Here is a 15,790-nt window from a genome sequence, read left to right as displayed (position 1 = left end):
TTTTCCCTCCTTCCCCTTCTGTATTAGAATTGATACCAAGTATCATTGGTTTGAAAATAGAAAAGTCATAAGGACTAAGTAATTGGTATTAAGTGACTTGTCCAAGGTCACATTGCTAGGAAGTGTCTGAGGTCATATTTGAACCCAGGGCCTCCTGGTAAATATGCTTTCCTAAGACATTGATTCATAAATAACTGTTTCTAGGTTGCTACTAAATGATAGTCCAATTGGTCCACCCCTTTGTTCCCAGAGAATGAGTTTTTCTCCTTCGGAAGAAGTCAGGTATAAGCCTATGAATGCAAATGTGAATTTCACACTCCTTCATGTGCCTATTTTCACCTGCATTTGATGTTTTAAGGAAGTGCCTGTTCTAATACCTCCTCAAATCTGATTCTGGGAGCTAGAAGTTTTGAATTCCTTTACAGACAGTAGAACGAACTCAGTGGAGAATTTTCTGTACTTGGGTAAGTTATGTGGAATGAAAACACCAGTCATCATAATGCTGACTGGTTGACAACTTCTTTATAACATGGTGGGATCAATGCTTGATTTCTCCCTATGTTTTCCTTTCTCTAAGGAATTGACCTTTAGAGCTAGTACAATCTTTTATGCTTAGATCAGCTTCAAGGGGGAGTTGAAGAAAGAAGAAAAACCAACTCTCTAAGGGGAGTCTTTTCAAAGACTTCTTGTTCCATTTCATTCTAAGGTTTCAGACATCTAATAAGACCTTGGGGTTAGCAGAGAGGGATTCAGATATGATTTCAGATGATCAAGATCTTAGATTCTTGCCAGATATGATTTAATGCTGGAAACATACACCGATTTCACAAAATCATAAGAAATTAGAAGATATTCAGAAGCCAGGTGATTTACTACCTGTGAATGCCTTTAGTAGGAACAGCTTACAGATGTGACAAGGATAAGAAGCAATTGTTGTACCTACTTATTTTATGCTTAAATTTTTTTGATGGGGGGTGGTGCAGTGAATGCTAAGACTTGAGTGAGGAAGACCCGAGTTCAAATTCAGTCTCAGACACTTATTAGCTATGTGACTCTGGACAAAACACTTAACCTTGTTTGCCTTACTTTCTTTATCTCTAAAGGGAGCTGGAGAAGACAATGGCAAACCACTCCAGTATTTTTGCCAAAACTCCCTCAAATGTGGTCACAGAGTTGTGAACAACTGAAAAACAAAAACTGAGCAACAGCACCTTTTGGGGGGGGGGGATAGGGGAAAGTTGAATACATTGGTCTGAAGTTAGTGAAACCTAGAACCTAGTAAGTGTTACATTGTGATTTACTATTTATGACCATCCACTACTATGTGGAGAACATTACGCTGAGTACTATAGGGGACAGAGAAGTCATTTAAGATATTATGTTTGTTCTCAAGGATTTCTAACTAATTGGGGAGGTAAAGTTAATATATGTGGAACCATTTAGAGAATATGAAAGTGCTAAGGTTTATAGTGTTAAATAGTTTAATAACCATTCAGAGGAGGGAGGGTAGGACAGATGTGGATAATGGATAATGGAAGAGGACTCCCTGGAAGTGGAGAGACTTGAGAGCCTTGAAATGTGGGCAGAATTTGAAAGGCCAAGGAAGGAAGAAGGCATTCCAGAGTGAGAGGACCAGTGTGTACAAAGAGTTGGTAGCAGAAGTGATCACATTGAGTTTAAGGGACAGTGAGGGGAAGATGCTCCCTTAACCAGTAAATACACCAGAAGCAGGAATCAAACATAGTATCAAATGCAATTATCAAAAGGGACTAGCTTGACCATGGTTGGAGCAGCTTTGGAAATGTATCACTCTTAGAGCCTTTGATTTGATCAGACTTTAATCTCATTTAGAGCCTTTGATCTTATCAAATGTTAGTCACTCCTTCCAGTAGCCACTCAATCACATCTAGAGCCTTTGATCTTAACAAATGTTAGTCATTCCTTCTTCACTGCTGCCCTCTTTGATCATTCTTCCCTGTCAAAGTTTATTTAAACCCACTCCTGTCTCAGAGTAGACACTCCTACATTCTCCCATGTTATGTTGTGTGGTGACCTTCAACTATGATTCCTCTGCCTGGATTAAAGACCTTTGTTGCTACTTTGGTAGTCCTCTTTATTTTCAGGTGACACTAGGAATTCCTAACTCTAAGTCTAACACATTGTTGACTACTACATGTCCTGTCATGATGGAAGAAATGAGAAATGAGGTTAGGTGGGCTTGATTATGAAGAATCTACAAAACCTGGCAATGCACAGAAACACTGCTAGAATGTCAGATTTGGAAGGCATCTTAGAGGCTATCTAGCCAAGCCCCTTCCTTTTATGGATGAGGAAACAAGACTCCAAAAGGGGCAGTAACATGTTAAAAATGACACACAACGAGTTAGTAGCAGAGTTGGAACTAGAACCCAGATCTTCTGACTTATTCAGAAGTTCTTTCCATTACTTATTCACTCCATCACTCCAATTCAGCAAATTCTGGTGACTCCCTATTACCACTAGGACTAAATATAAAACCCTCTCTATGGTGTTAACTTGAAAATAACACAGTACTAAAGTAGTCAGAAAGTCTATAATTAGGAGAGGAGTAAGTTCAATATTTGGCCAGGTCCAGAGCCCAGCACCAAAACCTTTACAGGATCTACCCCTGGGATTCTGGGGACAGTATCCCTGTGAGGGAGATAAGTATAATAATAATACTGGGGCAGAGGAGAAATCACCCTGCATACCAGCTCTAGGAGCCAAGAAACCTGGGGAACTTATATACTTCCTGGGGAATTAAGTACAGGAGAGCATGATTGATTAGATTTACAATGGCTACAAAGAAGAGTTCTAGACAGGATTATCAGGGGGAGGCTGATTGTTTTATGATGGACACAAAAGGGAAAGATCCAGCCCAAGGGCTGGGCTACCTGAGAAAAAGACTTTGACACAATGGAAGAACCTACTAGGACAAAAGGGTATTTGACATTTGATTGAATCTGCTAGTTCCACCTAAAGCACTTGAAGGTCTATTGTTAGTTCAAAACTTGTGAAGCTGGAATTTTCCTCCAGGAGAAATTCTCATGTGACAAGGTCAAATTTGATGTCTTCAGCTTTCAAGCTAATTAAACTTGGGGGTTTCTAGATTTCAAGTTGACAATTACTTTTAAAGTCCTTTATAACCTGGTCTTCCTTCTACTTTTCTAGTCTTATTTAAAACATACTATGTACTCTGAGACATAGTGACACTAGCCTTTCTGTCACTTGTTTGGGCACATGGCACTCCATCTCCCAGCTAGTTTTCTATTGCCTATCTTCCATGCCTGGAATGCTCTCCTTCCTCATCTCCACTTTTGGGCTTTCCTGGCTTCAATGTCTCAGCTAAAGTCTCACCTGCAAGAGGCTTTTCCTGATCCCCCTCAATGCTAGTGCTTTCCTTCTGTGATTATCACCAATTCAGCCAGTATTTATCTTGTTTGTTCATAGTTGTTTGTATATTGTCTCCCCTATTAGACTGTGAGCTCCTTAAGAGGAAAGACTGTATATTCCCTAATTGATAAATGGTTAAAGCATTTGAATAGTTTCAGATGAAGAAATCAAAGCTATCTATAGTCATATAAAAAAAATGCTCCAAATCCCTATTGATTAGAGAAAAGCAAATTAAAACAATGACAGAAAATGAAAATGATATGTTGGAGGGAATGTGGCAAAATTGGGACACTAATGCACTGTTGGTGGAGTTGTGAGCTGGTAAAACTGTTCTGGAAAACAAATTGGAACCATGTCTATGGGGTATATATCTGTATCCCAAAGAAATCTGAAAAAAAAAGGAGAAAGGACCTATTTGTAAAAAACAAACATATATATATGTATACATGTATGCCAGCATATATATGTATATACACATATATGCACACACACACACACACACACACACACACACATATATATATTTGCTGTAGCAAAGAATTGGAAATTGAGGGGATATTTATCATTTGGGCATTAGTTGTGGCATATGATTGTGATGGAATACTAATTGTACTATAAGAAATGATGAAGGAGATGATTTCAGAAAAACTGTACTTACTGATACAAAGTGAAGTGAGTAGAACCAGAAGAACATTGTACATGGTAACAACAATATTGGACAATGATCAACAATTGTTGACTTAACTATTATCACCAATACAATGATTCTAAACAAATCCAAAGGACTTGTGACAAAAAAAAATGCTATCCATTTCCACAGAAAGAACTGTTGAAATCGGAATGCAGATCAAAGCATATTAGTTTTCACTTTATTTTCTTTGAGAGTTTATGATTGTTTTTAATGATGTGTTTTCTTCCTCAACATGATGAATATAGAAATATGTATATAGTACTTGATAGCACAGGTATAACCTTTGTCAAATTGAGTACCATTCCACAGAGAGTGGAAGGGAGGGAGGGAAAGAATTTGGAATTCAAAACGTGAGAAAAAAATGTTAAAAATTGCTTCTACATGTGATTAGGAAAAAATAAATTGTTGCTGAAAAAAAGTTTTTAAAAAGAGAAGAGACTATCTTTTGCCTTTCAATAACTAGTACTTAGCAGAGGGCCTAGCATATAGTAGACACTTAATAAGAGCTAGTTAACTGACTGGTTAAGGATCTGTGAATTAGGGACAGGAGATGACAAGAAGTCATGCTAACTCTCATATGCCCATTGTGGAAGAGAGAAATGTTGAAGTAAATGTAAGGACTGGATTTGCAAGGTTATCTCATGAAAAAAGGAGATAGAATTCTGGCTGCCAACAGGGGATATGAATGGAATATCCAGTTAAGAAAAGGGGTGGAGCAGTTAGAGATTGCTGGTTTTTCCCTTTTTGAATTGAGGAGGGAAGGAGCACATTTCTCACTGAGTCTACTTAGCTACAAATCCTTTGTTGAACAGAAAAAGATACAGACTAATCATGTGTCTTACAGTGGTTGGCTAGAGACTTTTTCCCTTCCGGGAAGGAAATAGTCTATCCTTCAGAAGATTCCTTCAAAGCTATATCTCTGTGCCAAGAAATACCATCATCTTGAGCCTACAAAGATACTAAGATTGTCTGGGACTTAGTCCCTAGACTTGAGCCTCAAACCCCTGAAGAAAACTATAGGAGGAAGATAAGTCAGGAACTTCCTGTTTCCTCTTTCCTAATTTATTATATCTAACCCCTTATTTAATAAATAGATATTTTCAGCTTAATGAGAACTCAGACATCTTCAATGTACTAAAAGGGGATCATAGATACAATCAACTAAAGAAGAAAGAGATTGAAGGGGATTTTCTCTTACCCTTCAGCTCTGATCAGATCTAACTCCATTTTTCAGATAGCTCTGTGGGGGGGGGGGGAAGGGAGGAGGGAGAAGTGGTGTTCCTCTTTATCTGTTCCCTCTTTCTCAATTACCTGTCAAAATTTTGGTTCCTGATTCTCTGCTAGTACACCATATAATAAATTTCACTCATAGAGTATCTTCCTCACCTTCGCACTCATTACAGGTTGGGTGACATCTCTCACAGGTTTGTGTCTTGTTTTCCATGTAGTAGTGTTCAGGGCAGCTGCGATGACATTCTCCTTTAGAGTGGAGCAGGAAGAAATACTTATGGCATGACAGGCAGTTTGTTGAGTGAGGGCCCCAACACTTCCTGCAGTCCTGATTGCATTTTTCACATAGTCCACTGGAATTATTTGCATAATATCTGAAATTAAGGAGAAAGCAATGACTCTCAGAGAAACTCTCTGGCTAAAGGAAACATTCATTTCTTTCCTCTTTATCACAACAAATCAGTTCTATTTTCATATCTTGTTTTTCCCCTCACTGTAAGGGAGTGGTCAAATTTTCACCTAACAGACTAGATTTTTCCATTTCCTTCTGAAGAAGTTTTCCCCCTTAAGAACTTTGTGGTAGCTGGTCCTTTCAGAATTTTGTTTATTTATTCTCCTAAAAGAGCTTAATCTGATCAACCTCTTCTCCATTTCAGACTCTGGCCTTGAGTCACTTTAAAAGTGGAAAAGGAAATGGAGAAAATTGTGAATGGGCCTCTGAGTTATTTTTCTACTTATTATACAATCAAATCCTCTTGAAATGGGTGGGGACATTACAGAGGATACAGATTTCAACATTAACAGATGGGTTCCTTTGAAAGAGCAACAAAAACATATTTTTAAGACTCTCGTGAATAACAACTGCAAATTTAGTCTAATGCTAACCCACCATCTGAACCTGGAAATTATTGTAATTTTGGTAGGGTGCCAATGTAGTTTTTGTAGGTAAGATAAGAGGAGTGGGATTATTACCTAAAAGGGCCTCAAGAAATCATCTGGCTGAACTCTCAGCTTTTAGGGCAGAACCCATAACTAATGATATTAACACGTAGAGCAAAAACCCCACTCTTGGACAAGCAATGTATAAAAGGTCTCTAACTGAATTAATCTGTGCAAAATAAGTAAATACTCCTTAAATCAACTTTTAATTAATTGTGTGAAATTAATAGAATTAAGTTAATTTAATTAAGTGGAAGGAAAGATTAGTTACATAGGGGCTTCTAAATTATGAAGCAGGTTCACCTATGATATTCTGACCCTCTTGAATTTCAGTGCCTCAGACAAACTCTTTAGGCACTCCTTAGTTCAGCTCCTACCTGGCAAGAATATGCACTTAAATTATCTTGGAATGAGGAGGGTTCATGTTAGCTTTCAAATATAATTTTAAAAAAAGCAGTTCAGACCAATTTTCAGTTTAGCATTCCCTTCTTAATAGTCAAAATGAAAGGGACTATTCTTTTTAAAAATTTTTATTTATTTAATTAATTGATTTAGAAAAATGTTCCACCGTTACATGATTCATATTCTTTCCCTTCTCTCCTCCTTCCCCACTCCTGGAGCCAATGAGTAATTCCACTGAGTTTTGCATGTATCATTGTTCAAAACCCATTTCCATATTATTAAAATTTGCAATAGATGTGATCATTTAGCATCTACATCCGAAAGGGGTTATTCTTACAGCTCAGGTCTGGGTCGAGGTATTTCTGAACTTATTACAGAGCTATATTGTATAAGCTGCCCCACTCAGACCTACTAATTAATGGCACTTGGGTAATAATATTAAGCTTCTTGGAAACTTAGACAAGGGGAGATTTTCATCTATGTCTTTCTGCATAGATGACTGAGAGCAACCTCAAGTCAATCAATTAAGACAAGGGAATCATCACATTCATAATATATTTGAAAAGTACAATGATTAAAAAGAATTGCCAAAGCAAAGGTAAGAATGATAAAAGAAAGAGGCAGGAAAATTAGAGGGAGCCACAGCTCGAGTACAGAAAGATTCATGGGATGGCACTTGGATGGATAGGACGTCACAATGGGACCCATATGGAAAGAAAGGTCACCAGCTAAAACTGAGCAAATGCAAACATATGCCTCAGAAGGACATTGGTGCTTTTTGTTGAATTCATTAACTCCGAATATAAGAAGGGCCACTTGCAATACTTCTTTTGACTCACTTCTGCATCATGGCAACCACCGAAGTAGAAGCTACCAGAGAATGTATTTAAACTCATAGTTCTGAGGCAAAGCTTGTGTTTAATCACTTTGGAAAACCATACATGAAATTCTCCTAGCCTGAGAGGATTTGATTGGACATGAAATCATATATGATACACGCAAGTAGTAGAGATGACATGTTTGCTTAGTCAGCATCCCGACATAGTAAAAAGTCAGGATTTGGAATCAGAAAAACCAAGTTCAAATTATAGCTCCTGCTTTGGTAATCTTAGGAAAGTTATTCACCTCCTGAGGTCTCAGTTTCCTTTTCTGTAAAAGAAATCAGTTTTCGTGTGATGACTGAGATCTTTTCTGGCTCTGAAAGTGGATTAGCAGCCATCTTTGAGGTGCTGCATCCCAACAGATAGGCTGGCTTCCTCTTGCACCGTATATAACCTGTTGACTTGTAGATTATTGACCCTCAAAGACCATATCCTGCACTGGAGAGGGTGTAATAAACAGCTTGAGGCAGGTGAGGGTGCTCTACCTAGTTACTATTTAAATCCCACTGGGTGTTATGAGGATGAAGAAGAAGGAGAGTTTAGGTAGCAGATAGGACCTTCAGATCAATAGGTCTATTCTTTTTAGAGTTCATATTTATTAAGCATTATCCTCAGTTTGTCACTGAGGAAACTGAGGCAGACACAGATTAAGTGAATTGTCCAGGAGCATATAGCTAATGTCTAAGACCAGACTTGATAAAGTCTTTTTGATCCTAAGTCCAGACTTGCCACTGTACCATCTAGTTGCCAAACTTCCTTCCCAGTTTGGTTCTAAGAAAGTCCAACAAACTCTTGAGCCTGGCATTCAAGGCCATACATAATTGGGTATCTAACCTTCAATTCTCCTTAATACACTGTGTGTTTCAGTTCATTTGAGATTTTTGTGGCAAAGACACTAGAGTAGTTTGCCATTTCCTTCTCCAACTCTTTTTACAGATGAGGAAACTGAGGCAAACTGGCTTAAGTGACTTTTCCAGGGTTACAGAGCTAATGAGTATCTGGATCAAATTTGAACTCAGGACTTACTGACTCCAGTCTCAGTGCTCTATCCATTGAGCCATCTAGGTGCCTCATTCCAGGAGTAGGGGAGGCCTTTGTGATGACAAATTGGTTATGGGAGGCAGGATGAGAGGGGAGAAACAATGAGCTGAAACACAGAGTATATTAAGGGGAATAGAGTCAAATAAAGAAAGGTTGGAGTCCCAGTTATTGATGGCCTTGAATGCCAGGCTCAAGAATTTGTAAGACTTTCTTAGAATCAAATTCACTTAGAAAGGCAGCTTGGCAACTAGGTGGTACAGTGGCTAACACTCTGAACCTGGGATTGGAAGACTTGAATTCAATATGGTCTTAGATACTTCCTAACTATATGACCCTGGGAAAATCACTTAACCTGTGTCTGCCTCAGTTTTCTCAATTGTAAAATTGGGATAATAATAACACTTATTACAACTATTGTTGTAAGGATCAAATGATATGGTATTTGTAAAGCAGTTAGCACAATACTTGCCATGTAGTTGGCACTTAATAAATATCTATTTCCTTCCTTCCTTTCCTTTTTTCTGGATATGTTTGAAAACTAAAGAGAATCAGCATGGCACACTAGATGAAGAAGTGACTTCACAACCATGCAGATCTGGATTCAAGATCCATTTCTGACACACTGACTGTTTGACCTTGGATAAGTCACTTAATCTCTTAATTAAATTCCCCTCTCTGGGAAATTCCCTTAAGACTATAGTTATAAGGGTAGCTAGATGGCCAGGCCTGGTGATGGGAGGTCCTGGGTTTAAAGATACTTCCTACTTGTATAACCCTGGGTAATTTACTTAACCCCAATAGCCTAATCCTTATATCTCTTCTGTCTTGGAACTGATATTTAGTATAAATTCTAAGATAGAAGGTAATGCTTTAATAATGATAATAATAATAATAAAAATACTACAGTTACAGAGAAGATGATGACCCACGTTGGTAGAAGGAGCTTCTTATACTCATAAATCTTGGGTCCAACTTCTACCCCCTGGGATTCTAGACCCAAGAGTTTAAAAGTCATTTTTAAAATCAGATTCCTGAAAAGGAAAGTTGGAGACAGATTGTGGACAGCCTTGTGCCAAGTTGGAGTTTATAAGACAGTCTTACCCTTCCTCACATTCCAGCAGACATTTGTTTCCCTGCCGGAACCAGCCTGGATGGCAGGATTGACATTGGGTGCTATGCTTCCCTTCACATGTCTCACAAGAGCTATGACAGGGAGAACACTGTCGATTCTCTGTATCTGTAAAGTAGCCATCAGGGCACCTGTCGATGCAAGTTGTATCTGAAAAGGGGAAAACAAAGAATTAATAGCATTCTCAGCTTTCACCAAACCTCCAATAACTATGAAGTATTTTCTTTGTACACAACCCTTTGAGGCTCCTCTTCTTCAGGCTAAGTATTGGAGACATGTTGCTTATAATAATAATATTTTTTGAATGAAAAAAATTAGACAAGTTTTGTAGTAAAGAATGAAATTATTTGGTATAGAGCAGTGATGGTGAACCTTTTAGAGACTGAGTGCCCAAACGGTGACCCTCATGTGCATGTGAGCTGCCACCTTATCCTAGACAGGGGAAGGAGGAAATGTTCCCATTGGACTGCTGGGAAGAGGGGCAGGTGATATGAGAAATGTCCTCAGGTGTGTGGAGAGGGGGAGGGGAGCAGCCTTCTCCAGCACATGTGCCATAGATTCACCAACATGGGTATAGAGTATATGTAAAAGTGAAATTGTTTGGAGCAATGGAGTGAAGTTACCAATATAATAAAATCACAGGTCTGATTATAGTTATAGATAGACACATAAACACACACACACACACATATATACATGCATTTTATATATAGCATATTCTAAAAGTTTAAGTGCAGTTTTAGACTTTAAAAACTTTAGAAGTGTAAATCCTCCAAACTTACCAAAAAGGAAATTAAAAGTTTAATTTTTAAAATTACTTTCCCACTTATTTAGCCTTACAAATTTTGAATAATACAGTTTAAATTTCAATAAAATTAGGCATGGATCAGCTAGGTATCACAGTAGAGAAAGTGCCAGGCCTAGAGTCAGGGGGTCCTGGGTTCAAATATGACCACAGATACTTTCTTGCTATTTGACCCTGGACAAGTCAATTATGCCTGTTTAGCCCTTGCCTTTTTGTCTTAGGGTTGAAGGTTTTTTTTTTTAAGTAAAATTGTTTTGTAGAGAGAGTATATATACACATATATATATATGTATATGTGTGTATATATATATATGTATATGTGTATATATATGTATATGTGTATATATATGTATATGTATATGTATATATATATATATATATATATATATATATATATATGAGGTCCTAGGTTCAAATTTGACCTCAGACACTTCCTAGCTGTGTGACCTTGGGCAAGTCACTTAACCCCCATTGCCTAAGGCTTACTGCTCTTCTGCCTTAGCACCAATATGAAGTATTGATTCTAAGATCGAATGTAAAGGATTTAAAAATGAATAAAATAAGTTAAAAATAATCTAAAAATATTACACACACACACACACACACACACACACACATATATATTATAACTGCATTTTGCAGTAAAAAATCAGAGATGGAAGAGATCAACATAGGGGATTATGGGCAACAAAGGCTTTGTAGAGCAAGTTGGACTTGAGGTAGTCCTTGAAGGATGACTAGGATTTGAGGAGGAGGAGGATGAGCACATTTCCAGGATGGGAAGGTTTTATGAGCAAAAGCTCTGAAAGTAAAAAGAGCATGTGCATAGCCAAACGTTTTTTTCAAGGTGTAGTGGAAAAATCATTGGACTTGGAGTCAGGAAGACTTGGATTCAATGTAATCTCAGAACTTTGAGCAAATCACTTGACCTCTCAGCACATTGGTTTCTTCATCTATAAATTGAGGGGACTGGATTCAATGACTGCAATGGGTCCTTCCAACTTTAAATCTTTCTCTAGCCCTCCATCCCCAATTTGCCAGCAGCAAATTTCCCTGTAGGCAATGAGAAAAACAGAATTTGAGTGGACTCTTTCAACCCTTGACAGATTCTGCTGCATAATCCTTTGTCCACATGAAGTCAAGAACATTTCTATTTCATAGCTGAACATAGAGTGCTTTTTAAATTTTAATCATATAATTCTGGACATCAGATTTCTTTCCAAGTTTTATCTTTAGGTTGACAGTAAGATTACCAGGGTAATCATAAATGTGATCTACGTTTCAAATATTAATTTGAAATAGGGGCAACATTAGTCTCACAGTGCCATGGTTTATATACCACCAAATGAGCTTGATGTGATTATTGCTATTCTGGGTGCTTTCTACATCCAACTCTGTATTTGAGATGGAAATAGAATGAACCCAATGCTAGATTTTCTGAATGTTGATCATGGTCTATTTTTCAGCTTGTTCATCAATGAGCCATGAAAACCTACTAAGTATGTTATAAGAGTTTGTCAGTTGAGGTACTGGAAAATACTAGTCACTGAAACAAAGAAATACTTATATCTGTTGGACCAGAATACCAGCTCTAGGAAATTGCTGAGTTTCATTAATTAAAGAATCTCTCTCTCTCTCTCTCTCTCTCTCTCTCTCTCTCTCTCTCTCTCTCTCTCTCTCTCTCTCTCTCTCTCTCTCTCTCTCTCTCTCTCCCCCTCTTTCCTTCTTTATATTTCTTTCTTTCCTTTCTCTCTCCTTTCCTTTCTGTCTCCTTTTCTCTTTCTCTCCCTCCCTCCCTCCCTCCCTTCCTTTTTCCTTCCTTCCTCCCTCCCTCCCTCTCTCCCTCCCTCCCTTCCTTCCTTCCTTCCTTCCTTCCTTCCTTCCTTCCTTCCTTCCTTCCTTCCTTCCTTCCTTCCTTCCTTCCTTCCTTCCTTCCTTCCTTCCTTCCTTCCTTCCTTCCTTCCTTCCTTCCTTCCTTCCTTCCTTCCTTCCCTCTTCCCTTCCTTTCTTCCACCCTTCCCTCCCTCCCTTTCTCCTCTCTTTCCCTCTTTCCTATATCTCAAACTTGCACATGATATCCATAGAAACTGCTTCTCTTTAGAGGGGCCACTCAGGGATAACCACTGTTAATGAGGATTTTGAGAAGTGACAAAATGGATCTGCAGAAAAGCAAGAAGCTTGGGACTTTGGGAACTGCCAATCAACTGAGATGGAGTCACAGTTCCATGGAATATTGAAGGGAGCAGTTAAGCAGCTTGAGCTGCTTTTTGAATCTCACTTCCTTCTCTGACTATTTGAAGGAAGGTGGAAAACAAACTCTCTTTAGGGCATGCCTATTCAGGAGACTGAATTCTGAGAAGACTTTTGGGGTTTAGCTCAGAAGAAACTTGTCAGCCCCTTGCTGTCAACATCTCTCTTTAGGGAAATTAACTTTGTTTCTTCAATTCAAATTTATATCTTACATCTTTCATCAACAGGGATAATTTATAAAATTAGAGAACCCTATTTTCCTCTCCCCCTCTCCCCTCACCTTAATTTTTTCTACCTAAAAGAATAAAATACCTATTAGTTAAAGATTTGATAATGGGATTTAGCTATTAGGGAAAGTCTTTAAGTTTACTATTCTGAGAAGAACACAGTAAGACCTTTGAGAAGGGAACAGGAAGTAAAGAAAAGGGAGGGGCTCAAGATCCAGTCTCCCCCTTAGCTTATTTCCTGGTGTTAAGGCTCCAGCACTTCCTTATTACCATAATTCTAAGAGTGGTATCTATTACACCACACCAGATTTGGTTCATGTCTCAGACAGTGGGACCCACTTACCCTGTTTCTCAGGGAAGAGGTAGATACTCACTGAGAAGAAAACCATCACTGGGGCAGCTGAGGCACTCATTTTCAGCAGGTCCAGTACAGTGAAAGCATTTCATGTGACAAGGATTACAGTCTTGAGTCTTCTCATCCTTGTACTCAGAAGGGCTGCAGTCTTTGTGGGCCACACAGGATCCCAGCCATGTCAGCTTCATGCCTTCTTTACAGGAGGTGCATCTCCAAGAAGTGCAAGTCTTACAGGTCTCGTGGCATTCTACAGTAGGATAGGAAGCAAATCTTGAACTTCATTACTTATGGTAATAACTAAGATAATTCTTATCTAGTACCCACAGTGGGAAGATCATTAGCTTTTGAGTCAGAGGACCTGGGTTCAAACCTCGGACTTACTGATAATTTACCTGTGTGATGAAAAACAGCAGGCAAGCAACAAACATTTATTAATCTCTTATTGTATTCCAGGCATTGTGTTAAGGACTATGGATGCAAATATAAACAAGGAAGACCGTTCCTGCCCAGTCTAATGGGGGTAGGGGTGGGAGCAGAACAATATGTAAAATCAATGAGGGGAACCTGACTATACAGGGACTTAGTGGAGAAGTCCAGGAGAGTCAGAAATATAGCAAGTAGGGGAATAAAACACGACCAGATCTGTCCCTGGGCTAGTGGCACAGTGGATAAAAGTACTCCTTTTCCTGAATTCAAATCTGGCCTCAGACACTTACTAGTTGTGTGACCCTGGGTAAGCCACTTAACCTCATTTGTCTCAGTTTCTTCATATGTAAAATGAGTTGGAGAAAAAAATGGCAAACCATTCTTGTATCTTTGCCAAGAAAACTGTAAGAGGGGTCACGAAGGGTTGGACATTACTGAAATGACAGAACAACAGCAACAAAAGATCTGTCTCCAAAATGGAGGCACCAGAAGGAACTCATCAATGAGAAAAGAGGATTTTGGCATGGCATGGCATGGCAGAGGAATGTTCCAGGACAGGAGTCCCCAACTTTTTACACAGGGGGTCAGTTCACTGTCCCTCAGACCATTGGAGGGTTGGACTATAAAAAAAAAACCAAAAAACTATGAACAAATCTGTATATGGCTGTCTGGGATAGTGGAGGCTATAGGATGGGCCTGTCACACCTTGCACGGGTCCATCACCACCACCACTATTCTGGGCAGCAGTATTACACAGTGTGGAATCCCCTCCCACCATGCTGTCTTCCATTGTGCGGCCACATAATCCTTTGTGCAGTGCCTTGTTCTCCTTCAGTTCCTCTCAGAACAAAGTGCCATGCAAAGGATTATGTCACAGGAAGTAGTACTGTACGTGAGTGATGCTGTGCTTTGTGGTGCCACCACATACAGAGCTCCTCTCACTGACCACCAATGAAATAGGTGCCCCTTCTGGAAGTGTGGTGGGGGCTGGATAAATGGCCTCAGAGGGCCACATGTGGCCTGTGGGCCATGGTTTAGGGACCCCTGTTCCAGTATGTCAAGGCTCCAAGTGATGGGGATAGTTACTTGACTTCCTGAACTTCAAATTCCTCAACTATAAACTGAGGAAGTAGGACTGGATGAGCTTGAAACCTATGCTTGGATCTTGTTGTCCAGAGAAATAATTGTAACCCCTACTTCTTTTCTTTTCTGTTGAGAGAACTTTGATCTGAGCTCAAGCCATTCATTGTTTTTGCTTAATTCATATTTGGCTTTCTTCGCCTTCCTGGAAGAAAGATGGTCTTTTTCTGGTTCACAATTTTTGTTCTAGCTCAGACAATATAGCATTTCTTGTCTAATAGTATGAAGAACCCAATTTCTCTATGTCTTCAGGTTTGTAGGGTACTTCCTTTATAACTACTCTGTGAAATGGGTAAAACATATCATTATACCCATTTTCCAGATGAGGAAAGTGAGGCACAGAGAAAGTGAGTGCTTTGCCACTGAGTTGCAAGCTAATGCTTGCAAATGACCCAAGTAGAATTCAAAATGGGTCTCCTATCTCCTAAGACTGGATCTCGGACCACTCTTGAGGGAAGAGATTGTTTTTCTGTTTCTCTTTATATCCCTAGCACTTCACAAAAAGTTGTTGTTCAGTTGTTTCAGTTGTGTCCCACTCTTTGTGATCCCATTTGGGGTTTTCTTGGCAAAGATGCTGGAGTGGCTTGCTATTTCCTTCTCTAGCTCATTTTATAAATGAAGATTCCAAGGTAAACGGTGGTGGGTGGTGGGAGTGGGTGGGAAGGGGGGTAGTGACTTATCCAGGATCACACCCTAGTGTCTGAGGCCAGATTTGAACTCAGTCTCCCTGACTCTGAGCCTGGCACTTTATTTACTGTATTACCTAACTGCCCTCACACAGTAACAGGTGCTTAATAAATATTTGTTTACTGACAAACTTCCACATTTCTGAGTTGCTGGTATAACTTAATCTTTAGCTTGGT

At 39.1% G+C, this 15,790-nt stretch overlaps 1 protein-coding gene across 1 annotated transcript in view; it reads right to left on the bottom strand.

Moving 5' to 3' along the window:
• PCSK5 (proprotein convertase subtilisin/kexin type 5) overlaps positions 1-15,790 on the bottom strand; it is a gene marked incomplete at its 5' end in the record, with an annotated part of 595,445 nt that overhangs the window by 20,676 nt on the left and 558,979 nt on the right. Inside the window, 3 exons of the mRNA XM_056806299.1 lie at positions 5,489-5,706; positions 9,697-9,874; positions 13,381-13,608. Of these exons, the coding sequence (XP_056662277.1) occupies positions 5,489-5,706; positions 9,697-9,874; positions 13,381-13,608 (624 nt within the window). The remainder of the gene's footprint in view (positions 1-5,488; positions 5,707-9,696; positions 9,875-13,380; positions 13,609-15,790) is intronic.

The sequence above is a fragment of the Monodelphis domestica genome, chromosome 7 (assembly GCF_027887165.1).
Source record: "Monodelphis domestica isolate mMonDom1 chromosome 7, mMonDom1.pri, whole genome shotgun sequence".
Taxonomy (NCBI): domain Eukaryota; kingdom Metazoa; phylum Chordata; class Mammalia; order Didelphimorphia; family Didelphidae; genus Monodelphis; species Monodelphis domestica.
This window is presented reverse-complemented; position numbering and strand designations above follow the sequence as displayed.